This window comes from Botrytis porri, assembly GCF_014898465.1.
Source record: "Botrytis porri strain MUCL 3234 chromosome Unknown BPOR_020, whole genome shotgun sequence".
Lineage (NCBI taxonomy): Eukaryota > Fungi > Ascomycota > Leotiomycetes > Helotiales > Sclerotiniaceae > Botrytis > Botrytis porri.
This window is the reverse complement of record NW_024066094.1, coordinates 151,549-175,153: the sequence shown is the minus strand read 5'-3', so window position 1 is coordinate 175,153 and position 23,605 is coordinate 151,549. Positions and strand designations below refer to the sequence as shown.

The following is a 23,605-nucleotide window of genomic DNA, read 5'->3' as shown; positions in this document are numbered from 1 at the left end:
TCCATCCATCCATTCATCCATCCACCTATCCGACTAACAACAGAATCTTCGCAAAACTACCTCCTCGAGCAGCTTCCTAGGTAATCCTCGAAGATACATACCAACCTACCTACCATCTACCATCAGCCATTTTATATACCAACCACCTACCCAATCACCCATTCCATCACCCAAATCCTCACTTCAACATGTAGAGCCCAAACTCCAAAGTTTCTATGCAACATACCATCAATTGATACCCACCCAACTACCTACTTGCGGGACACTGACTGAGTGAATACAATAAATCTATCTCGATTAGCTGATCCTTCCTCCGATGTCCCCCTGCTCTACCTATTCAAGCAATCCTCTTCCTGAGTTCTCCATACTTACACGTGTCCATTGAGGCTTAGATGGAACATCTTTTCCTCTGCACATTATATTTATCGTTTCAAAGTGCATACCGGCAACAGGCAGATCTCTTGGATATATCTTACATGGGTAGATCAAGTATACGACGATCACGGGAAGTTCAACAGGCACAGACCACATACAACTTCGCAAATAAAATAGCCATTGATTTCTAAAATACATGTCATATGGGTGAAAATCATAACCTAAAGTTATGTCCACCCCTTGAAAGAAAAAGCATGTCCTCATGTTACAAATGATAAAAGAACGATCCCCGGGTATGCTTTTGAATGAGCAAAAGAAAAATAACAAGATTGAATAGAGCCAACTAGCGAAATCCGTGTATTCACATCATAACCTTACGTGAGAAGACCTAAAGACGTTACCTCAAAACGCCCCTGGGCCTGTTCACTGTGAATCATCAATAGAAGAACATTTCATATCCCACCCGGTTGTCATTAAAAATCTATGTTATGTGAGCAGAATCCAAATGGTTACTTATGCAACCGATTTGGAAAGGATGATTTACCAGTAGCGGCCACGACGGTATCCGTCATCAGCATATCCGGCATCTCTTGGTGGGTAATCTCTTGGAGGAGGACGATCATAAGGTGGTCTACCATGTCCATTGACGTATGGGTCAACCGGAGGGTAATCACGACGATAAGGATCATCAAAACCTCCACGACGTGGTGGTGGGTAATCATCGATTGGACCACGAGGTCTAGGTGGTGGAGAACGACCATAACGACCACGATCATCATCATAATAAGCACGACGAGGTGGGCTTCGATCGCGATAGGCATCACGTCGAGGACTATAACCTCGGGGTGGACCACGTCGATCATAATCATCAATGGGGTAAGGTCGTCCTCGAGGCATTGGGGATCGAGATCTAGCACGATCACGAGGGATATCAGGTTGGGTCTATTTGATCTCGTTAGTATCATCAACAAAAAGGGTATTCGATGGCGAATGGTAAGTTGAGATGTGTAAAGTAGGAAATGGAATAGATCTCACATCAGCAGTGCAAGTGACTCGAGCACCTTTGAATTCACGGCCATCGAGCTTTTCGACGGCAGTCTTTAGATCTGCAGCAGTTTCGAATTCGACAAAGCTTCTGTTTGGCAAAAAGTTAACAGTGATCCAATCTAAACAATTCACAAGTCACTTACCCTTTGCCATCACGGTCGCGACCAGTTTCCGAGTAAACGACGTCGAGGCTGGATTGACGAGCGAAGTCTTTAAGATCCTATATCCAGAAATCCACGTAAGTTGTTGTCCTGGACTGTTGAGCTTCATGAATGCCAAAGGATGGATGGTGCCCTTGAATTAGTAGCCGGGAATCTCTTTAATGAAGATAGCGCGGATTCACCTTCCAGAGGTAGACCATCTTTCCAGCGCCACAATGACCATGATCCGGTTATGCAAGGGCAATAGCAAGCAATGATAGCAAAAAGGAAGTCGTGACATGATAAAAAGGGCGAATAGCGATTAACGTTTGTATGTATCCATGAAATCCTAGTCACCCGCGCAAATGCACTTGCATATTGTTATGGTATGGGAAAAATGCAGATTCCATAACAAGCGCGTCGCTGACCAGGATTACAATGGTAACTTGGCCAGTGACGGTATGTTTAGAGGGAAGGCGTCCAAAACGATTATGATGTGGTATATAGTCCAAATAGCAATGATTGAGATCCATGAGTCCGGATGAAGGAACGGGGTAAACAGACCTGCCAGCTGGTCTCACCTGGAAGTCCAGAGATTTGCATTCGATGAGGGGTACGTCTGGGACGAGGAGCAGTTCGCTCAGGGTTATTGGCAAAGGTATCTCTATTGCGAGTACCACGAGCGAATTGTACAGTCAGGCGTTCGCCCATAAAGTCGGAACCGTGGAAGGCTGTGCAGAAGAATATGTTATTAATTATGTTCGGGATCGAGATGATTTGGTGTGATTGTTGATTTCCTTACCAGGAACGACATCGCGCGCATCCATTGCATCTTTGTATTCGATGAATCCAAATCCATTCATGAGTTTAATCTCGGTGATTTCGCCAGTGCCATGAGTGTTGAAGTGGGCTTCAACATCAGCTTTGGTGGCTATTTGGAAATAGAAATGGTTAGTAAATGGATTGTTTGCCTGTCGCATGCCAATTGAAGATATTGAATCAGCTTACCGCTGCGAGGGAGATTTCCCAGATAGAGTCTGGTGGAGGAAACCTCTGTCATTTTGATGTAATTGATGTTGATGAAAGTTGAGAGGTTGATTGTTGATGGATGTGATAGTTGTGCAGTGTGAGTTGAGTGTCTTGATTGTTGAAAACTTTCGACCTCAACTTTTTTTTAACTTCGGGGAAAACGGGAGCTTATTAAGATTGAGACCAACGCCGTCGTCGCGATCGCAAAACGAGAAGAATGTGTCTCTTTTCGCTGCTTAGGGATTATGTTTAAAGGCAGTTTTGATCAAACGCGAAGTGGAATTAAAAGTTAAATGTCAATGTCAATGTAAATGTAAATTGATCAATGCTTGCCTGCAGGCTACCTTAACCATCAGGTACTGGGTATGATGTGCGCAAGAAAGTGGAGATTTATGGGAAAAGGTGGATGGATGGATGATGAATGAGAATGCAAAGATTTGAATGAATTGGCTTAATTTGGCTTTAAGGAAAAATGAGTTTAGATTCAGATTGGAGAGGCGGCTTGGAAGGAAGGACTAGCGCACCATGCAATTACCCAGTACCTAGGTAGGTAGGTGTAACAGTACCGGAGTACGGTGAGTGACAATAGAACGTGTCCAGGGGTGAAGCTAATAATGCGGGCAAATGATATGGTATGGTATATGGTATTATTAATAAAAGCGGGAGAGAAGGGACTGATAAGAAATCCCAAGAAGCCGGGCCCGGTGTATTATTCACTGGCGAATTTTCACATGAAACAAATTCAACCAATGTGAGTAGATTGGTTACATGCACACCTCCCCTCCGACTATTCAATGCCCAACTAGCTACCCCACCCCAGTTCAGTTCATTCAAGCCTCAAGGTCAAGGAATTGGCCAGGTAACCAGAAGATTCTCAACGCTTCGACCATTTCCTGACCCAAGGTTCATCACCTACCTACCTACCTACCTACCTACCTAGTATTTCTGTACCTGTCCTGTCTCAGCCTGTCGATGGAGTATGGATGGGTATATCTATGTATATGTACGGAATATGTTCTTACGTAGTAGGAGATCTTCCAGTCTGGAGGGGATTGCAGGAATCTAGTCTATCATGCAAACAAACTTCATTGTTGCGATAGGTCAAATCATTGTCAACTACCGACCGGTATTATCAACATGTCAAACATCCAATAAAGTATAAAGTACTTCATCCAGTATTCATTCTCTACTCACATACTGACCCCAAAGAAAATAGTATCAGTAAAAAGTCACATGAACAAAAGACAGTCCCTAGTCCCTAAGTATACCTTTCACCACATAATATCCCTCCCTTACTTCTATCACTGCTTCTTGCCTCAAATTCATCCAATTACATTCATGAAACTCCCCTCACTATTTCCCTTGTTGCTGCATGCACAGATTACATTCAACAAATTCATAAAGTTTTCTTCCGTCTCCCACTCTGTCCCAGCCCCCTCCTCGCTAGCTGTTTCTCTGACCATAACATCAACTACCATCAACACCATCAACACCACAGATAAAATTCCTCAGACAGTATAACCCTTTGAATTTAAAACATTTCTCATAATAGTACCAGTGTACCCTTTGCCAACAAGAACTCCAAAGAAAGAGAGCCGAATGAACCAATAACACCATAATTCATCCAAAACATAATTGACTCCTTGCTCATCAAACTCCATTCCTTATTCACTAGAGTAGGCACCCATTTGAAATACAAAAGACCCCATTGACGTAAGACTCCAACAACAAAATCATCAAAGAATAGAGATACAATAAACACGTTCATCCACTCATCTCAACATCTTGGGTATCATCTCGGATTTCATCATCACCTCCTAGCTCATGCTCAACCTCATCTCCAACGAATCCTTCATAATCTTCAAGATTCTTTTGGATGTGGACCTTGAACTTGATGATGTCGTTTAACATCTTCTCAATCTCTGTATGCAATTCCTCACGAAGAGTATTGGCACGGAGAGTCAATTGTTCATACCTACATCTTGTTAGTGTGAAAAAGTATGGAGGTATCTCAGGTTTACTTACTCAATGTTGGTATTCATCTCTCGTTGCTCCATTAATTGCACAGATTCAGTGAGACCAGCTCGCATCTTAGCTAACTCTTTCTCCATCTTCTCAATTTGTGCATCGGAAGCCAGCTTTTGAGTTGTCGTAACCTAATGATATATTAATTGCTGTTGAATACTCGATAGTTTTTGGTGTTCTTACCTCTTTTGTCTTTTCATACTCATCCTCCGCAGCTCTGACACGGTGCGATAAGGCCTCTACCTCGCTCCTCTTATCGTCAATGGCTTCTTTAATGTTGTCGAGTAAGTCATTGTGCTTCTCCATTTCTTCAACGGCTTGAGTCCTTCGTTCGGAAATTTCTTTTCGAAGGCTGACGAAGCTGTTCTTCACATGACCTCGAAGATCCAGGTTCAAAATATGAGCTGGTTGATAACCCGTCGTAGGGTCGGCAAGAAGTCTATCACCGTCTCTCGCTCCAGCATGAGAACTTGCCATTTGTGATGCCGAGAAATTGGGTCCTTCATTAACAACAACCTGGAGTTCGTAATTCTTTCCTTTGGCGTTGATTGCAGTGGATGGGATAAGTCCTATTTGGTATCCTAGACTGTTGTACTTTTCCACTGTTCTCTCCAGATCTTCCAATTTGCGACTCGCTTCCAACTCCTTTTCAGCAACCTTTCTTCTCGCCTCCTCCAATCTCTGTTGCGTAGCTTCGTGTCCCTTCTGAAGTCTTTCCATTTCAGAGTTCAAACGATCAATATCTTGCATACTCATTCCTCGGCTATCTATTTCCTCTTGTAGTCTTGATCGCTCATCAGATGCTTCTTTAAGTTCTTGTAAGACTTTGTCGAGCTCCTCTTGCAAGAACTGTATCCGAGACTCATATTTCTCGGACTTTTGATTCATCCGATTGTCAAACTCTTCAAATTTCACTTTGTCATCTTCCATAATTTTGAAGTTGCGGTCTAAAGTGGCAATGTCCGAGCCCGTCTTCTCGAGGGTCTCGATTTCCTTTTGCAATCTTTCGTGCTCTCCTTCGAGGACACGCATCTCATCGAGGTATTTCGAATTTCCTCTGTTAAATTCCTGTGCCATGGCCTGAATGTGTGGCGCAAGAACCTGGTCTTGGTCATCGTCTCCGGCATCTTCATCCATAGAGAGCCAATCTCGGTATGCACTACTGAGAAAGTTGAAGATGATGCGATCTCCACTAACATCGACACCAGCTTCTGCGCACGCCTCATCATATCGATCGGTGCCGTATCCATCCAGCATCTGAGCAAGCTGCATCATCCAATGCAACAATCCAAGGAAGAGTGGCCAGGAATTTGCGCCTCCAACCGCGGATAATGCAGATTTAGTTATGCTTTTCTGGTATGGATAACGTAGCTGGGCCATGATCGGAGGTACCTCTTGATCGATAGCCTTTTGAAATCGATAACTTGGATCAATCCTGTGGTAAAGCCACTGGAACATAAAAACAAAGTCCTTTTGAGTTGGCGATTTCAATGTATTGGCCGATACGTTGTGGTTCATTTCGATGTCGTAATTGTTGTTCGCCATGTACTCTAGCAACTCTTGACCAATTTTTCCTTGATAAGCTCGGTCTCTCAACGGACGTGGATCTTTTGGTACTCCAGCTGGTTGTGGTCCAGTTTGAAAGAAACTTTGATGTCCCATCGGTCCACTTGTCGAAGTTCGGGCTCGATAAACACTGCTTCGACGTTCTGCTCCTTCACCAGATGCGCGACCCATTTGAGGAGGTGCATAACTTTTTCGGCCACCGCTTTGTTGAAATGAAGTCCTCTTTACAGACGAGGTTCCTATATCTGCCAAATTTGTGCCCGATGATGATCGTGAGAATAAAGGTTGATTTGGTCGCGAAGGTGCAAGAGATTGTCTGGCTCCAGCACTACGAACATGACTGGCGGTAAAAGGTGCATTATTGTAACCACCGATTGAATTCGATCGTTTCATGGCAGATGCTGGTTGTGGTAAACTCGAATTGTAGTTGATGCTTCCTAAGGTCTACACGGAATGAGCAATGGAACCATCTAAATTAAACCTTTGAAGGGGGGGGTAGAAGGATCCTTACCTCTCTGGGTCGGCGAACGGAGAAAGGACCAGTGTCTTGCGACATTTTCAATGATTATCCTTCAAAATGAGGCTTCCCTTTAAGAAGAATATGTGATGAGTTCTTTCTATATGAAAGATGATATTGAATATCGTCAAAGGTTGTTTATCATAAGTGATTTTTATTTACATAAACATGCAGATTTGCGACAACAAAACTTCTGAGTTTGGTGTATCGAAGGGCCAACGCTTGGGGAAAGTAAACAATTCAATTTGGTTTAGCTTCCAGATTAGATAAGACGATCACGTGCTCTCAAGGGAATCTGGACAAAGGTGAAAGGGAGCAAAGGACGCGGTACCTCGGTTCCGGCCATTCATATTTTAGTGTTCAGTTCCCCAGATTTCCCAGCTTGGTATTTGTTTGACGGTGAGAAGAAGTTTGGTTTTCCTTTTCTCTCCTTTTCATCTATACTCAACATGGCGATTCGTGAGGAACTTGTGGTATCTGCCGTAAGTTATTCCAACTCCTACTTGAAACCTAATACTGATGCTTCACTAGGTTGCATGTGAGAATATTCCAGCTGAGATGGCTTCAACATTTCTAATATTTCAATAGTTCTTCAAGACCCAAGTGTCTCTGCATCACCCTTAGAGAATCGAATCGCGTTTTTACAATCAAAAAACCTTACACAGGAGGAAGTCGATGCGGCATTAGGAAGAGCCAGCGGCGAACAATCGCCAGCACCACAAAACTATTCGAATTATGCACCACAGCAACAACTCGTGAGGCAACCTCAGCCTGGGTATGGAGGTTATCAACAATATCCATGGCAACAGCCTCCCCCGCCCGAAGTGCCAAAGCGAGACTGGAGAGATTGGTTTATCATGGCCACGGTAACGGGTGGCATAGGATACGGGGCATATTTTCTGGCTAAGGTAAGGGTCCAGCTTATTCGGAGGCATCGACTTGACTAACACATTCAGCGTTATATCTATCCAATAATCTCTCCTCCCACACCTCCTCAGCTGGAACAAGATAAGAAGGAGATTGACGATTCTTTTGAAAAAGCATTCTCTCTTCTTGACCAGTTAGCTAAAGATACCGAAACTCTCAAGACAACTGAGCAAGAACGAACAGAACGATTAGACATAGCCTTAACCGAAGTAGAGACTGTGATCAGCGAACTGAAATCTGCCAGTCGAAGAAGGGATGAGGAATCTCGTCGTATGGGCGATGAGGTCAGGGGCCTCAAGGATTTAATACCCAGAGCCATGGAAGGACAGAAGGAAGTGACAGACAATAGATTGAAAGAGTTGGCTGTGGAAATGAAGAGTTTGAAGACGTTGATGGGCCAAAGAATGAATCCAACCTCGGCAATTAACCCAGCCTCGAATGTAACCCCATACAACAGAGCTCAAAGTTCAGTTTTACCATCAACTCCTTCTCCAATCACTTCGATTACCACTCCTAGCAACTCGACACCTGCCGCTGATTCACCAACTGAAACTACCACTCCTAGACCAGCATCGGTCGGTACCAGCTCAGGTACTGAAGCCGTAGCATCTGTTCAAGGTCGAAACGTCACTCCATTCAATTTCAGTACCGGTGCGCCAGCGGGAGGAGCAAAAATTCCAGCTTGGCAAATGGCAGCTGCCACGAAGAGCACTAGCTCTATCCCAACCACTACCACCGCAAATGGAACACCGGAAGCAAGCGGATCAGCTCAGGCATAAATCTAACATCAGCATATCTGGAGTCAATGAAATTGCATGGAACGGCGCGTTAGGGTGTTAATGATTGGAGCCGGAGATCTTGGAATATATCGCGTAGGATGTTAACAATATAATATAATGAAACGCAAAAATCTGTATTGATTCTATTATACAAGCGGATATCTATATTTTTCTCAATGGCAGGGAAGTTTATTTATTTGGCGCTAGGTTTATCAGTCGTCTGAGAACTTATTTAAACGTACACTGACAGTCTGAGCCCTGGAGGGACAATGGTCATTCTCATATAGTCCTACACGTTTATCATGAATTCATGTTTGATATCAAGTACTTTGGACCAGAATATCATCTACCTTCTATTTTATTATAAACTTCTATCCGCATAAACTCAAAGTCGTGCCCTATTAGTTCCAGCCCCATTTACGCTCCCATTCTCCGTCTTCATCTTCCCCTCCTCTTCCAAAAGCCTGGCTTGGTTATTCATCCTCTCAGTCACAATCTCATCACTCTCATCCCACAACCCTTCCACATCAACCCTTGTCTCTTTAATCCCCTTAGCATTACTAATCATCACCCCCCTCGTCTCTACCCTTCTCCACTCCATCTCCCTCTCCCTCTCCCTCTCCCTATCCTCCTCCTCCTCCCCATCAACCCTCCTTCTCCCCCCAACCTCTTTACAAAACCCCGCCCACCCCTCAAAACACCTCCTCGCCCCCTTCAAATGCGGCAGCGCCAACGCAAAACAATGCGGCATCCACTCATACTGCTCCCATCGCACGCTCACCCCGCTCCGCACCAATCTCCGCGCTAATATCTTATTCTCATCGCTCAACAACTCGGTGCCCACCATGAATAATATCGGTGGACTCCCTTCCCATGCACTTGACTGCGCTGCTAGCGGTGACACAAGAGGATGGATGAGCATCGCATCTTCGCAGTAGATGTTCGATCGTGGAGATGGGGTAGGCCAGAGTTTGCAAGGCGGATAGGGGATGGAATGGGAGGGGGAAAAGAGAGATGGCGGGGGTATGTAGTCGTATTTACTATTTGTTTCCATAGAGGGCGAGGAGCGGAGAAGATCTGTCCAGGGGGAATTAAGCGCTAGACCGGCTGGTAATGGGAGGAGCCGCGATACACAGTTCCAGAGTATGGGGGTGGATGTTTTGTGTAGGTGGAGAAGCAGGAGGAGAAGCGATAATGAGAGGTTTCCGCCTGCGCTGTCGCCAGATAGGATGATATTTTCTGCGAGAACAGCGGTGTGCAATGAGTTTTCGGGTGGATAGAGGAGGTGCAGATAGGCGACTAGACAGTCTAGCAACGCAGCCGGAAAGGGATTCTGAGGCGCAAGTCTATATCGAAGAGAGAGGACTCGGCCGCCTGTGAGTTTGGCGAGTTTCTTGCATGGGCCGCGATAGCTGGCGGGATCAAGAAGCCAGTGTGCTCCTCCGTGTATATAGAGGATTGTCACGGGAGAAGTAACTTCTTTCATCATCTCGATGTATTGTTCAGCTTCTGAGATCCGAAGTCTCGGCGCATTTTTAGGCGCATAGCCGCGATGACCGGTCCATTCGCCTTCTACGGGGAGTAAATCTGGTTTTTGGAATCCTCCTTCTTGTGACGGTTTTCCGGGGTCTAGTGGGACTTTCATCTCCTCTATAACTTTGAATAGCCTCTGACGAACATCATCTTCAGAGGGGATTGCCAGCGTGACTTTAGAGATCCACATCCGGCCTTTGATGCCAGAATCCTGTAGAGTCACAGCTTGGATTTTGGAAATGGGAGATGGGGCGGCGTACAGGAAGGAGCGGAGAATATTGACTGTAAGTTCGGTTTTGAGATCCCAGTGGGTGGAATGGGGGGATATGCCTAGAGTGTGGGAAACAAGGGTTTTGCCTATCATGGGCATCTTTGGGAGCATGAGTTTTGCTATGGAGAGGGGTGAATTTGTCTCCATGACTGATGCTGATCTGGGTGGCAAATGCGAGGAGGTGTTGGGAAATGTATGGCCTAAAGAGGAATGGCGGATGTGAAGAAATTGGATGGTATATAGATGGACCAACTGTTGGGTTGGGCTTATTTATTTGTCTCCAGCATGAGAGATTCTCTGGAAGAGATTACTAGAAATCCACTTGGCTTCAGCTCAAGCCTTTATACCAAAACTTCAAGCCAACATCAAACACGAGAATACAATTCAAATTAGGGTAACCTTGGAAATCCATATTGCGAAACGCCACTCAATTGATCCCAATTCACCCTCCACATGCGACGCTAATACACTTGTAATGAACCTCGGCTGTTTGATGTATCAATTTCTAGAACATGTATCTTAGTGTTAGTTGAAGATGGTTAAATCAACGGATTGGGACTGGTCAATGAAAATTCTCGTCTCGCAAGCTTGGGCGTTTGCGTTTGATGTTCAGGAAACCTAGGTAGGTCTAAGGTTATGAGGCTGAGAGAAGAGAGGGGGAAGAATTTCGCTGAAGCGAAATGCCTGTTCAGAAGTTGGTTGCAATCAATTGTTACAAAAACGCAAGTGATAAAAATCTCTGAACCAAGATCCAAAATTATGATTCTGATATCTATCATTGTTTGTCTACATCCATTATAGGTGAAGACCTAAGAAGATTTCACCAGCATCCACACAATGCTTAAATCTTGCTTCTGTTCTCCCCAACCTTTCCATCATTTGTATCGAAAATATTAAGAATCCTATTTCATTGAGATCATCCCGGGCATTGTCATTTCTATACCCATCCCCATCCCTCCCCTTCATTCCCCAGAACCTATATCTACCATACTCTTGGTCTATCTAGACGTGAAGAGTATATGCAAGCGAATATCACGCTCTATGTAGAGGATAATCGTAAACATGCAATTCGAAGGAAGAGAGTAGCTGTCTTATGTAATCTATGCAAGTCGCAAGCAGAAAGAATCGCTGTCAAATTAAAATTGATTTTGAGAATTTATGCCTTGATTTCATACTCTCTGCGGAACATTTCGTCAACGCTCTTGAGGTAGTAGGTACCCTTGGCGATGGTATCTGGGTTACCCTTGGGTGTGTATGACTTTTGGAGATGGGCTTCTTTGCGGAGAGCGCAGAACTATTTTGTGTTAGCATTGGAATCAGAGGAGTAAAGTTCATAACATATTCTTACCTCTTCGTAAATTTCCGGGGCGACGGTTTTGCGAGCGTCGAGTCTTTCTTGCAAGTTCAAAGCCTTTGCCATGGTCTCAGTAGAGCCGTTGATCTTCAATGAGAACAAACTGGCAGCCAAACCACTTCCGTAACTGAAAACACCAATTCTCTTTCCTTGAAGGGTAGCGCTATCAACGTTGCTCAACAAACTAACCAATCCACCATAAACACTGGCAGTGTACATGTTTCCACAGAATGTTGGGACTTGGATACTAGGTTGAACACGCTCATTGAAACGCTTCTTGGTCAATCCCATGAATGTCTTCTCGACAACCTTGTCGGACAAAGACTTGGCGTAATCCAAATCCCTCAACTCAGCTGGTACATCAGCAAAAGCTGATGCGGTTGGGTTAGAAAGGTAGTCGTTGTAGAGCATACGGGCGTATGATTTGGAAACGAGCTTGCAAGTAGGGGCGTGGAAAGACATGTAATCGAAACGATCAAGAGGAGTCTTTGTTGATTCCTCAGCGACGGCACCATTGGTATGTCCGTTGGCGAGAGGCTTAAGAGTTTGTTCCCTCTTGTTGTATGCCTTGTAGCAAGCATCAACTGCTTCGGTATAGCATCTCATAGAGAAGTGACCGTCAACAATTGGGTATTCGCTTGTGAGATCTGGCTTGTAGAAATCGTAGGCGTGTTGCATGTAGGATCCGCGAAGACCAGGCTCGACAACAACTGGAGCATTTGGTCCAATCAACATGGCAACAGCTCCAGCACCTCCAGTTGGACGCGCAGCACCCTTTGCATACAAAGCGATATCTCCGGCAACGACAATGGCGTCTCTTCCATCCCATGCAGATGACTCCACCCAGTTGACAGCGTTGAAAACCGCGTTGGTACCACCGTAGCATGCATTAACAGTGTCAATTCCCTCAATATTCGAGTTGTCCCCAAACAATTGCATAAGAACTGATTTTACGGATTTCGATTTATCGAGGAGAGTCTCTGTACCGACCTCAAGACGTCCAATGGTGTTGGTATCAATGTTGTACTTGCTGAGAAGGCGGGAGGTAACGGTCAAGGCAAAAGAGTAAATATCTGCAGGATGCCACGCATGAGTAAAATTTCAAACACCTTTTGCGACTATATGAATTCTTACCTTCTCTATCGTCGCAGAAGCTCATCTTGGTTTGACCGAGACCAATTGTGTATTTTCCTGCACTAACGCCATCGAATTTCTCGAGTTCATCTTGAGCAACACACTGATGGGGGGGAAAGGCACACAAGTTAGTTTTCCGAGTAAACAAACGGGATTTTGCAGTGGAGTAGGAAAGAAGATCTGGTGAATTACCTGACTTGGGAAGTAAATTTCAATGGCCTTGATGCCGATGTTTTGAGGACGAGTAGACATGATGGCGAGGGGTGGTGTATGTGTAGTTCGAAAGGTTGATGTGAAGATATAAGATAAAAGGGATCTAGAGAGCAAGCTCTTAAATATTGTTTGTATGTACAGTCAAGAATGAATTGACGAGACTGAAGACAAAGATTGATATTAGTATTGTTCGAAACTAGTAGTAAGACAAGTGAATGATAAAGAAGAGATTGTTCACTTCTAGGTAGAAATAGAAATAGATATAGATATAGAAAATCCAGAGGGAAATAGGGGGGAACTCTGATAAAGAATTATTAAATTTATATCGAATTTTTTGATTATCTGTATCAACAACATAATTCCAATTCCCCACTAAATCACCGCCAACTCAGCCCATGTCCATGTCCACTCAGCACCCTTCACGCCATTCGTGGTTAGGTTAAGGTTTTCCCTCAACAGTTGCTCACTAACGAGATTAAGAGAGAGACAACATGCTCACCAACAGTGGAGATTTTGGAGTGACCGGTCACCGATGGGTATATGAGACATGTACTCGAGGCCTGGTGGTATGTGATATCTAGAGAGAATTGGACGATATGAAGATGGATGCAGAGATTCGAAGATTCGACCTGAATCCCCAAGCGATACATACACAATAGACGTGTATATGCGCGCGTGTGTGTGTGTGAAAGTGTATGTATGCGTGTGTATAGAAATATATATACGAAGAATTTCAACAACTTTTCAATGATTGATCATGCCGATTCCTCTCTCACCGTCGCTGGAGGAAGTCTATACAATTTAAACTTCGTCTGTATCTCTCACGTCCTGAAAAGGGAAGAGCATGATATAGTGTTACGCGCATACATTTGATATCGGATATGCTATAGAGAATTGAACCCCTTCTAATTAATGCAGACCCTTGGATTTCGTGACGGGATTCATCACCTCTCCTCCATCAGAGTCCACATCATACCACGACATCGGCCTCCGGCAGAGAAACCTTGATACCATCAACTGCATTATCCGATGATGTGGTGGGATCAATGAGCGAGTGTGGCGGTTGAAACCAAAAGTTCCCAGTACGGGTGCAGCTCTTGTGTTGTAACTTGTGCGAGTACTGGTGAGTCCTGGTGAGTCCTGGTGAGTAGGGGTCAAATGAGGTTGTGATATTGGTTAGCTCATGCAGGAACGAACGACAAGGTCAAGCCAAATTCGTGAAAGCTTACTATTCGAGAAGCGGCTGGCAAATCAGCAACCTTTTTCACACGTTAGCTCTGGCTATTTGTCGGATACGACCTTTTGCGTTTCGACTGTGAGGCAAACAAGCTACATTCAGCATCTGCAGTCTTCACTGAACTTCTTTCTCTCTCCATGGCTGAGCTCGCATAAGATCGGAAAGGGTCCAAACCGATGACACTTCTGGATGTAAGGATGTAAGACTGTGGCACGATGCTGGGAATCGCACCATTCTCACGAGTACAGTCACCCATTTACAGAGGATATTCAACTAGGGAAGAAGTGAAAAGTTTCCTTGGCCAGATGAATAGTTTCCATGGGATTTCTGTATAGTAGCTCGCCTCGGACCCCGAGATCTCTGTTTATCTCGATTATCTTTTTGATCAGATAAGATTAGAATTTGATCTTGGATATTCTCCATCGAGAGTGTCCACAAATCTCTCCACTTCATCAGACAGGATCTTTACATGTTATGTGTCACAACATATTGGAACCTTGGAAGAAATTCTTGAAAATGGTGTCAAAATGGTGTCAAAATGGATCTAAGAGCCTTTAGGACGAGCTCAAGATTCATATAAATTACCTCACGGTGCGGAATAAACCTCAATACACAGCCTTATCACTATCTCCACGTGATCTAATAATCATTCAAGGCAAGTCGAGACATGAGAAGACGCAAGTCTTTTCATTCAAGGCAGGTCGACACGTGGAGACTACAGGCAGCTCAACTTGATATCATCTATATATATATATATATATCCCGTGCCACACTCACTCATGCAAACAAATCTCCTTCGTTTGAGAACTCTACAATGTGGGATATGACGGAAGAATGATGTTAGCTTTCAAGGAGCCTAGGCGTCGACTTTAATTTCTTCTTATACGGAAGCTGAATGATGTTCAAAACATTCCAGAATTCTAAGCTACTAGGTATGTAAGAATCACGGTATCGAGCGCTCATAAATCAGGAATGGAAACGCTAACGGACTTGAAGTCCGATCCGACGCGGGAAACGTGGGAATGTGTCTTCCCGTGTTTTAGTAAGTTTAATATCGGATTCGTATCGGTGGTGGGAAATCAATGGCGAGTTGCGGATTCACCCGAAGATATAATTAATTGCCAAGGGTAGCTCGAGTAGGTAAATTTTTGCAATAAAATATATCAACGAGATTCTATTCTTTTGGAAATTCGCATGAATCTTATCAAGTTTTTGTTTCCTCAAAATTTGAGAAAATATATCCCACAGACAACCGGCCGGAAGAGGAAGGGAATGCGAAAGGAGGGTTGAGGGGAGACTTTGAACTTTTCCGGTACTCTTATGAAGCATTGCTTCTCTCAAACCAAGAAGATCATTTCCATATCAGGCATTCTGGGCCATCGGCAAGAGCAATTTTCTACCTAAAAAAGACATCAGTTGGTGAGTCGAGGAGAAATATGAGTCCTTGTGACATGATTCAGTATCGACTATCGGTTCCATCACGCACAAAGCTTTACCTCTCTATTTGACAGAGAGCTTTTAGAGCTTCCATCACCATCACATTTAAGTAAAGATTTCAATTTTTGGGGTCACTTTACAAGTACAGGCAGTATCAAGCTTTCTTGAAGCTTTAGAAATATTTGGATTGAAGGAAGACGAGATGTGTGCCAAGAGCCAAGTCGTTACTTTCGACAACCATCAGTTGAACAAGACAAAACGACGAGATAAAGTGTGCTTACTGAACTATTCGTTCTTATTCCTCGTACACACGTATTTTAGAGGGGAAACATGATATGCTCTGGGATGCTAAATTTCCTTCTTTCTACCATGGTAGTTTCTCCGTAACAAACAACTAACAGACGATGCAGTAGCGGAAATGTATCGTGTACTTCGGCGTGTATCAGTGATATCCAACCCAGGTATCTTACGGCAGTTAGTTCGCACGGTTCGATGCGAAGGGGTGTGAAAAAGATTTATCCAAAGTGCATCTCATGTTCAATTTGCGGGGCTTTGGTGTGCTTGGTGTAGTATCAGACATAGGGTATCGATACCGAAGAGGCAACAGGTTCATAGATAATGAAATGAATGATTGAGTGAGGTGCAGGAATGTTAATTCTGTAGACTTTGAGAGTTTTGACTGGTCTATCATTCAGGCATCAATGGATGAGAAATGAGAGGATGGAGGGTGAAGATATATGAATGTCCTCTGTTCGTTTTGATACAATAACCACCTCAGCCCCTTCATCGCCTCGCTACGAGAAAACTTGTCCATGTCAATAAATTGATGCTTACCATTCCCACCAAAATGCAGATGCAGATACATATCGGTACGTAGCATTTCGCTTTTCGAAGTCAGCAAATGTATATTAATGGATTTCAGAAACACCCTCCACGGATTCTATACCCGCGACACCATCTTTGCTATTCCTTGTAAAGCTCTCTCAGTCTCACAATCTGAAGAAGAAAAAATGTTCAGATTCTATTTTCATCCCAACAGATTTCCCGATATCTAACAATGATATTCTGAAGCAAGACTTTCATTAAAAATTATTAACGAACAAGTACAAGTGAGCTTTGAATTTGTTCGAATTTCCACTAACCTTCAATTTGCTCTCTTGATTTTCGTAAATGTTATCGGCTAGTAGACGAGACGGATTAACTTCAAACCTGTCTAATCTGTCTACTAAACTAATGCAAACCTCGTGCATACAATATGTTGATATGCTGACGGCGGACTTATTTCCCAAGTCAGCCAACTTCAATAACAATTATCATAACATCGTCATCGGACATTATTTGGATTTAAGGTTGTTGACTCTTTAAGTTTTATTCGAATCCCAGAAAACTTTCCAAAGACCTAATACCTTTCTTCGACGTTATGCCTGCTGGCCATAGGCTTATGAGTGTTCTTCGAGCTGGGGTAAGGCAGTGAATAGTCGGTAGAATGTATAAACTTATACTTTCAAGCACAACACACGGTTGGATCCTTCACCTCTAGAAAGGTGATATTTCTTGTACATCCCAATTAGACAGTATAAATAAGTCCGACCGAATAAAGGGCAGTAACTATATACCGGAATTTTAACGATGTGATCTTCCATGTCTTTTGCCGTACCTGATTATCTAGTTACAATTTTTTTTGGGTAAATCGCCACTCATTTTCCTCTTTGGCCTTCGTCTGCATTCCAATCCCAATCACGTATTACTGTTGTATTTATATTTTTCCGTATCGGATTTCCCTATTGGCGTTCATAAAATGTGCACGAGGCAGGTGAATTCCGAGCACCAGAGGCACACCACAACAGGCACAATAGTCTAGATTTTGATACAAACAAGCACTTGGGGATTTCAAGCGCATTCCTTCTAGTTTCCTACAACCTTATCTTATTTTGGAAAAGGACTCCATAGATAAAGTGGCTACTTGTTGGATAGAAGCCAGTGATAATCAAGACGAAAACCAGGAACCATTTTGAGCCATACATAACAAGGAACACTAAACCTTTCGATGATTAGTGTTATATTTTCAAGACTCATTACCAGCATTTTTCATTCTTAAACCATTGTCAACAGATGATTTTATTGGATATCAATCCTCGTTAAGCGAGTAAATTCAATCCACTATATCGTCTCGGATTGGAACTTCTTGGTGTACTTGACGATCTTCTCTTCTTCTCACTGGTCTAAGCAGCTTTCTCTCAAACAAGTATCTCCTGGAAAATACCCCCAAACCTCAATTTCTACTTACTGTACACCCAAAATACCAAGGAAAATCGTTTCTTTGCGATCCATTCACTCACTTTATACCTCACACTTCACATCTCACACCTCACACCTCACACCTATCAACTTGAATCAATAATAACACATCATATCATTTCGATCATCATTGGACATTAACGCGATTAACGACTACGACAATTGATATTGATACCCTTTCGATCCCTTTGTGGAACCCTTTTGATGAATTAACGACCGATTATATATAACTTCACTTGCTGCGAGAGAGATCACCAATTAGAGTTGTACTTACGGACTTTTGATTGAGGCGCGTTGTGTGTGTGTGTTGTGAGAGTGTTGAACACTCGGGAGTGCGGACATCCGTGGTCAAATAGGCGCTCACTCAATCGTAAAAAATGGGCGAATCTAATCATTCTTCACATACCGAACATAATAGAAGGGAGTCTCAAAGTTCGACGCGATTATCGATGCAAATGCAGGACGAAGATGATGAAGATTATGTTTTAGCGGCCATGGGAATATCGAATGGTGGTGGTTACAGACCCTCAGACTCACATCAACATACTTACACTCCACCACCACCACCACAACAAGAACCTAGACAGGAACAACAACCTCAACCCCTATCACCCATAGAAAGACGAAGAGCATCAACACCACCGCCACGACCTTCGAGTACAACAAAACCACGAGGAATTGATTCGTTCGCATTACGAAATGATGGTGGGAATGGTCAAATGTCAAGGGGTCCAACATTCGCGTACTCGGGGGAGAGTGGAAGTGGAAGTGGTTATGGGCTAACAAGGACATCTACTGCAACAAGTATATCGAGCATATCGAGCGAATCAATCATGATGAGACCGGAAAGCCCGTATAGAGGACCTACAGGACCATCACACCCATATAATATGTATAATCAAGACTCACGATTAGCGAGAACAGCGAGCATAGCGACGACTTCAACAATGCCGGCACCACCACAGGAAATGTCGTACACGGGACCAAGCGGACCAACACATCCTTACGGCATGTACCCGCAGAGTACAGTTTCAAGTGATTCCGACCAGTTGCCAATTGCACCCATTCCTGTTGGTTTCCCAGGTCTTAATAATGATTATCAACGAAGATTAGGTCCGGAAGGTGAGGAGGCCGCGGATCTCATTGGACCTGATGGACACACGGAACAACTACCACCTTACACGAAATATCCAGATGAGGCTTTTGCTAGAAAATTACGACCTACATCTATACCAACACCCGTACCTGTACCTACCATTCAAATGCCAGCTCCTATCGTTCCTATATCTGGTGCTGGTGGTATGGGACTAGCGACTCGAAATCCTGAATTTGCCTCTAATGAAGATCTTCGTTCATCTCAATCACGCCAATCATCAAGGAGTATAATGTCAGATCGAAGTTCACATCAAGGCAATCACGCCGACATGGAATATTCCGAAAAGCCTCCACTGAAGAAATGGCAAGTTGTTGCCAAAAGGAAATTATGTGGTATCGTTCCTGTATGGGTTGTTGTTTTGATAGTCTTGGTCTTCGTTCTTTTTGGAATTGTACTTGGAACCGTTTATAACATTTTGAGGCCAAAACATGGTGGTGACCCTAATAGTGGTTCTAGCAAGAAACATCATGATGACGAGTTAGTTTTCATTATCTTATACCTGAGACTAGGACACTAATTTTTTTCTAGGTCAAGCCAAACAACAGTGTATGCGACCATGACCACCACATTCGATGCAACTCCTTTGTCTACTGTACCTGCTTCGCTTCCATCGCTTCCAACTGGAACGTACAACATGCCCCTCACCGTTCCTTCAACTGCTCAGAGTAGTTGTATCATGAACACCGCCGGAAACTCGGCTTGGAGTTGCTCTATAGCAATGACACCACTTGAAATGTCTATTATAGATATTCCGGGCGGTGATGAACTCGCCAATAAGGAAATCTCGATGAATTATGGCAACGCTTCTTTGAATTTCTACCCATACGGCGCCCAACCACCGATTTTGTCGACTGCTCAGGTGCTATCTCTCGTCAATGATTCGGAATATCCTAGTCGAGGTCCCGCCTGGTTTTTCCAAGTGCCATACAATAAGGTAGTTGTATTGCCACAGAAGGCTCTTTCAACAAATATGAAGCGTCAGCAACCTGCCGCGGATTTCATGAGTCGTAAGGGAGTAGCTCAAGCTGGAGATCAACCTTGGTTTTGTTACTGGAATGGAACCTTGTTAGAGGCATTTATTTATGTCAATGAAACTAGTAGCGCGGGTTCTTCCGCCACAGTCACTTCTGGTGGTTCATCTCCAACCAATACTGGCAATGCATATGGTGCGAGCACTTACTCTCCAGATGTACCTCCTTCTACAACTGGAGTTCAATCACAACAATCCTCTTCATCAGGGTCTTCTCAAAACAACCTTCAGTTCTTACCTCAATACCCTAAAGTCTATAAAATCGCCGAACGTCGTATTCCTCGAGGTGGTCAAACTGTTCCAGCTTACTGTGTAGCTCATCAAATCTTATCAAATGGTGACGCTGTACCGTTAATGAATTCAACTGGTCAGCCTATTACTATCTATTTAAATGAGACGGAACCTACAACTTTTTCACCACTGTCGTCTCGAAGTCTTGTCTCAGACTTCTTTGAACGAGACTTGGTGGAACGAGATGGGGATGAGAGTTGTGGTTGTGTGTGGCTGGAATCTTAAACATTGATTTCACTTGGACGCGAGACGAGACTTGATTTAAAATAATTTTTGGGCGTACGTTATGAGGATTGGCGGGATTTTTGGGTTTTCAAATGGGAAGGATCCCTATTGTATATTGGACTCGGTTGGGAATGGCGTTTGGAACATGGGATGGATATGCATAGCAAGAGCAAGCCTACTTGATATTTTGCAGTATTGTCATTCGGAGCAATGGAATTTTGGATATGTAGGATTTGGGTTTGGGTTTCTAGGTTATATTATATGTTGTGGCTGTTTCTTTCTATATGTTTCTAGACGTGTTAAAATGGAGAGGACGGGGTATTTTATAGGGAATTGGTTATGAAAGAGGAGGATGTATGGCTGGATGGAGGATGAATATCAAGATTTGAATAAAGATGGGGTTTACGAAGACTGGAATGGGGAAAGAGAGTAAATGGGGATGTGAAAGGGAATGCAGATGACATTTTTTGATAACAATTAGCAATGACAATGGTAATTGATCAATCTAAATGATTGTAATGTGAGTGTGTCGAATGAGTGAGCTTCGAGTGTATGAAGATTGGAGACGAACGATTTTCGTGAGAATTACTAAATTGTCCTAGGCTAGTATTTTGATATCTAGGTATCTCTAGAGTCTACGCGCCCCCTTCCCATCTCTGATTCTTTTCAATCTGTTCTTCCCCCTGGTCTTCGAATATGAGAGGTTGCTCGCACTCATATGAAGGCATTTATTTACACATCTTGGGGGAGGAGGAGTTTATGTGTTGTTCGGATTACCTTTCTTATTAAGCAGTTCATGGACATTAGCGGATCTATATATTTCTCCTTTCTTATTCATCGTGCTAAGTAACTCACACTACCCTATCAATATCATGATATGTAAGAAAGAATCCATTACGAGATATAGCAACATAGTTTCCATATATAAATACAACGAATTCATGAACGTCTGAATCTATTCCCATACCAATATCCAACCCCCCTCACGCATCTACATCTCCTACTTAAAAAATATTGAGAAGTGAAGAGAATTCCCCTACAATTCCCGTGGCAGCAGCTGTCTCTGATGTAGCTGGTGCGCTAGTAACGCTTGAGGCATTCGTCGTGGAAGCAACATTACTTACACTTTCCTTCGTCGTACCACTCGCAAGACTACTCTGCCCACTCGAAACACTCGATGACCCCGAACCGCTCTGCGCCCCCGAAACACCACCCCGTGTCGCAGAAGCAGAGGCCATCGTCGTCATCCCACTTGTTCTCGTCGACGCCCCACTATACACACTCAACTGGCTTGAGTAACCCACCGCGCCCGCTTTATAAAACGCCGCATTCCCGCCTTCGGCGCTCACGATGGGATCTCCGTAGCCGGTCGGGATGATCATTTTGCTAATGGATGCGGGGGAGGAAATGGTGGATGTGGCGGTTGTGGCGCTGAGGGAACAGCCGATGGTGCGGATGGCGGTGGAGGACAGGGTGGAGAGTTTGGTGACGGAGCCGAGGGTGTTGGTTGCGGGGGAGACGAAGTAGATTATGTCGGTTACGGTGTTGGAGATGGAGCAGGAAATGGAATTGCTGGAGGAGGAGGAGATGGGGGAGGAGGAAGTTATGGTTCCACTTCCGGAGATTGAGCTCGAGCTGATTCCTGATGATATGGTTCCACTGGTGATAGAACCAGTCCCTGAGGATACGGGCCCAGTGCTGGTGAGAGATCCACTGGTGATGGAACCGGTTCCAGATGAAATAGATCCACTAGCCAAAGCAGAGCCAGTTCCAGAAGCCAAGGAGCCAGTGCTAGTAATGGATCCGGAGACTCTACTTATACCGGTCAATGAGCCAGATGCAGAAGTCGATGGTTGAGCAGACGTAGCTACAGAAGTAGAACTTCTACTGGGTACCAAAGGGCTAGAGGCCGTTGAGCTGGACGGCAAAGAAATCGTGGAAGACAAGACTTGAGATGTTGGGATTGAAGCTACCGAAGTAGGAATTGAGTTGGTGCTTAAAATTGAGGGTTTGGTGACAGTACTCGTGCTACTTGGTGCCACAGCCGAAGTCGAAGTCGAACTCGTCAAAGTAGAAGTAGGTTTGGTAGACGTGGATGACGTAGTTGGAATCGAAGTAGTCTTGATTGAAGTGGTAGTGGGAGCCTCAGTGGCTTTTACTGAGGTCGTAGGTGTAGTTACTACGGCCGTAGTCTTTTGCGTTGTCGCTGGAGCTGTGGGTTTCTCGGTTGTCGGTGCAGCCTCTGTTGTTTTAGCAGTAGTTTTGGCAGTGGTTTTTGCTGTTGTTTTTGCCGTTGTTTTCTTCGCGGCTCTTGCGAAGAATTTGAACAACCCTACATTTTCAAGAAACCCCTCCGAAGGTGGAGAGGTCTCTAAAACAATTGTAGATGCCACTGTAGTTAGGACATCAACAACAGCATCTGCTTGAACTCCTGGATATGCTTGAACGGCGGAGACCAAGAGCACGGAGGCAATAAGAGAATGAGAAGAAAAGTACATTTTGAAATGAAAGAATGGAAGAAACGAAAGAACTGTAAGGACTGTTATAAGAGAAGAGACTGCATAGAATGTTCAAGCAAAGTTTGAATTCAAGATCTCAAGTTGGAGTACTTCATCTTATATGATAGAGGTAACATTCGGGAATACTGATCAATATCTTGGATAGTCGTCACAATCATGTTATCGGTAGTATAAAGGATCAGGATCGTATCTATTATTGTTAGCATTTGGTTTCAATCATAAGGTAAACAATTAGGGGTCAGAAACGAAATGAAAACATAAGCAGATTTCCACAAAATAAGCAAAGCTGTTGATTATGTCAGGCGAGTCGTAAGTATTGTGGATGATATGCTGATGAACTGCGCCTCAAACGATTTAACCTTAAGATCCTACAGTATGACAAACTTAAGGTTCCTCTCGGCATTTTATGTTGTACTTCTAGAAGGATGAATTAGGATCAAATTGAAGCCATGTAGTAATGCCTTGGCATGGGCTTATTTTGGGTTGTGGGGAAATTGTACAG

The 23,605-nt window shown here is 43.9% G+C and overlaps 7 protein-coding genes across 7 annotated transcripts; 2 read left to right on the top strand and 5 right to left on the bottom strand.

Annotated features, from left to right (window-relative positions):
- Window positions 1–915: 915 nt before the first annotated feature.
- EAF01_011206 (uncharacterized protein) lies at window positions 916–2,622 on the bottom strand (the record flags this gene model as incomplete). The annotated part of the gene is made up of 6 exons (XM_038919463.1): window positions 916–1,317; window positions 1,411–1,510; window positions 1,566–1,642; window positions 2,127–2,293; window positions 2,365–2,493; window positions 2,571–2,622. The coding sequence occupies 6 exons, from the start codon at window positions 2,620–2,622 to the stop codon at window positions 916–918; spliced, it is 927 nt and encodes a 308-aa protein (XP_038764977.1).
- Window positions 2,623–4,355: 1,733 nt separating this feature from the next.
- On the bottom strand, window positions 4,356–6,738 carry EAF01_011205 (uncharacterized protein; the record flags this gene model as incomplete). The annotated part of the gene is made up of 4 exons (XM_038919462.1): window positions 4,356–4,566; window positions 4,617–4,747; window positions 4,800–6,626; window positions 6,694–6,738. 4 exons carry the CDS (start codon window positions 6,736–6,738, stop codon window positions 4,356–4,358), a joined length of 2,214 nt encoding a protein of 737 aa, XP_038764976.1.
- Window positions 6,739–7,148: 410 nt separating this feature from the next.
- EAF01_011204 (uncharacterized protein) lies at window positions 7,149–8,405 on the top strand (the record flags this gene model as incomplete). The annotated part of the gene is made up of 4 exons (XM_038919461.1): window positions 7,149–7,181; window positions 7,231–7,237; window positions 7,288–7,607; window positions 7,656–8,405. The coding sequence occupies 4 exons, from the start codon at window positions 7,149–7,151 to the stop codon at window positions 8,403–8,405; spliced, it is 1,110 nt and encodes a 369-aa protein (XP_038764975.1).
- A 385-nt stretch (window positions 8,406–8,790) lies between these two features.
- EAF01_011203 (uncharacterized protein) lies at window positions 8,791–10,356 on the bottom strand (the record flags this gene model as incomplete). The annotated part of the gene is made up of 1 exon (XM_038919460.1): window positions 8,791–10,356. The coding sequence occupies one exon, from the start codon at window positions 10,354–10,356 to the stop codon at window positions 8,791–8,793; it is 1,566 nt and encodes a 521-aa protein (XP_038764974.1).
- An 808-nt stretch (window positions 10,357–11,164) lies between these two features.
- Window positions 11,165–13,232, bottom strand: EAF01_011202 (uncharacterized protein). The gene is made up of 4 exons (XM_038919459.1): window positions 12,890–13,232; window positions 12,698–12,800; window positions 11,558–12,636; window positions 11,165–11,503 (listed from the first exon to the last, which is right to left on the bottom strand). The coding sequence occupies exons 1-4, from the start codon at window positions 12,947–12,949 to the stop codon at window positions 11,366–11,368; spliced, it is 1,380 nt and encodes a 459-aa protein (XP_038764973.1). The 5' UTR covers window positions 12,950–13,232; the 3' UTR covers window positions 11,165–11,365.
- Window positions 13,233–18,259: 5,027 nt separating this feature from the next.
- On the top strand, window positions 18,260–20,584 carry EAF01_011201 (uncharacterized protein; the record flags this gene model as incomplete). The annotated part of the gene is made up of 2 exons (XM_038919458.1): window positions 18,260–19,515; window positions 19,567–20,584. 2 exons carry the CDS (start codon window positions 18,260–18,262, stop codon window positions 20,582–20,584), a joined length of 2,274 nt encoding a protein of 757 aa, XP_038764972.1.
- Window positions 20,585–21,588: 1,004 nt separating this feature from the next.
- Window positions 21,589–23,082, bottom strand: EAF01_011200 (uncharacterized protein; the record flags this gene model as incomplete). The annotated part of the gene is made up of 1 exon (XM_038919457.1): window positions 21,589–23,082. The coding sequence occupies one exon, from the start codon at window positions 23,080–23,082 to the stop codon at window positions 21,589–21,591; it is 1,494 nt and encodes a 497-aa protein (XP_038764971.1).
- Window positions 23,083–23,605: the final 523 nt, after the last annotated feature.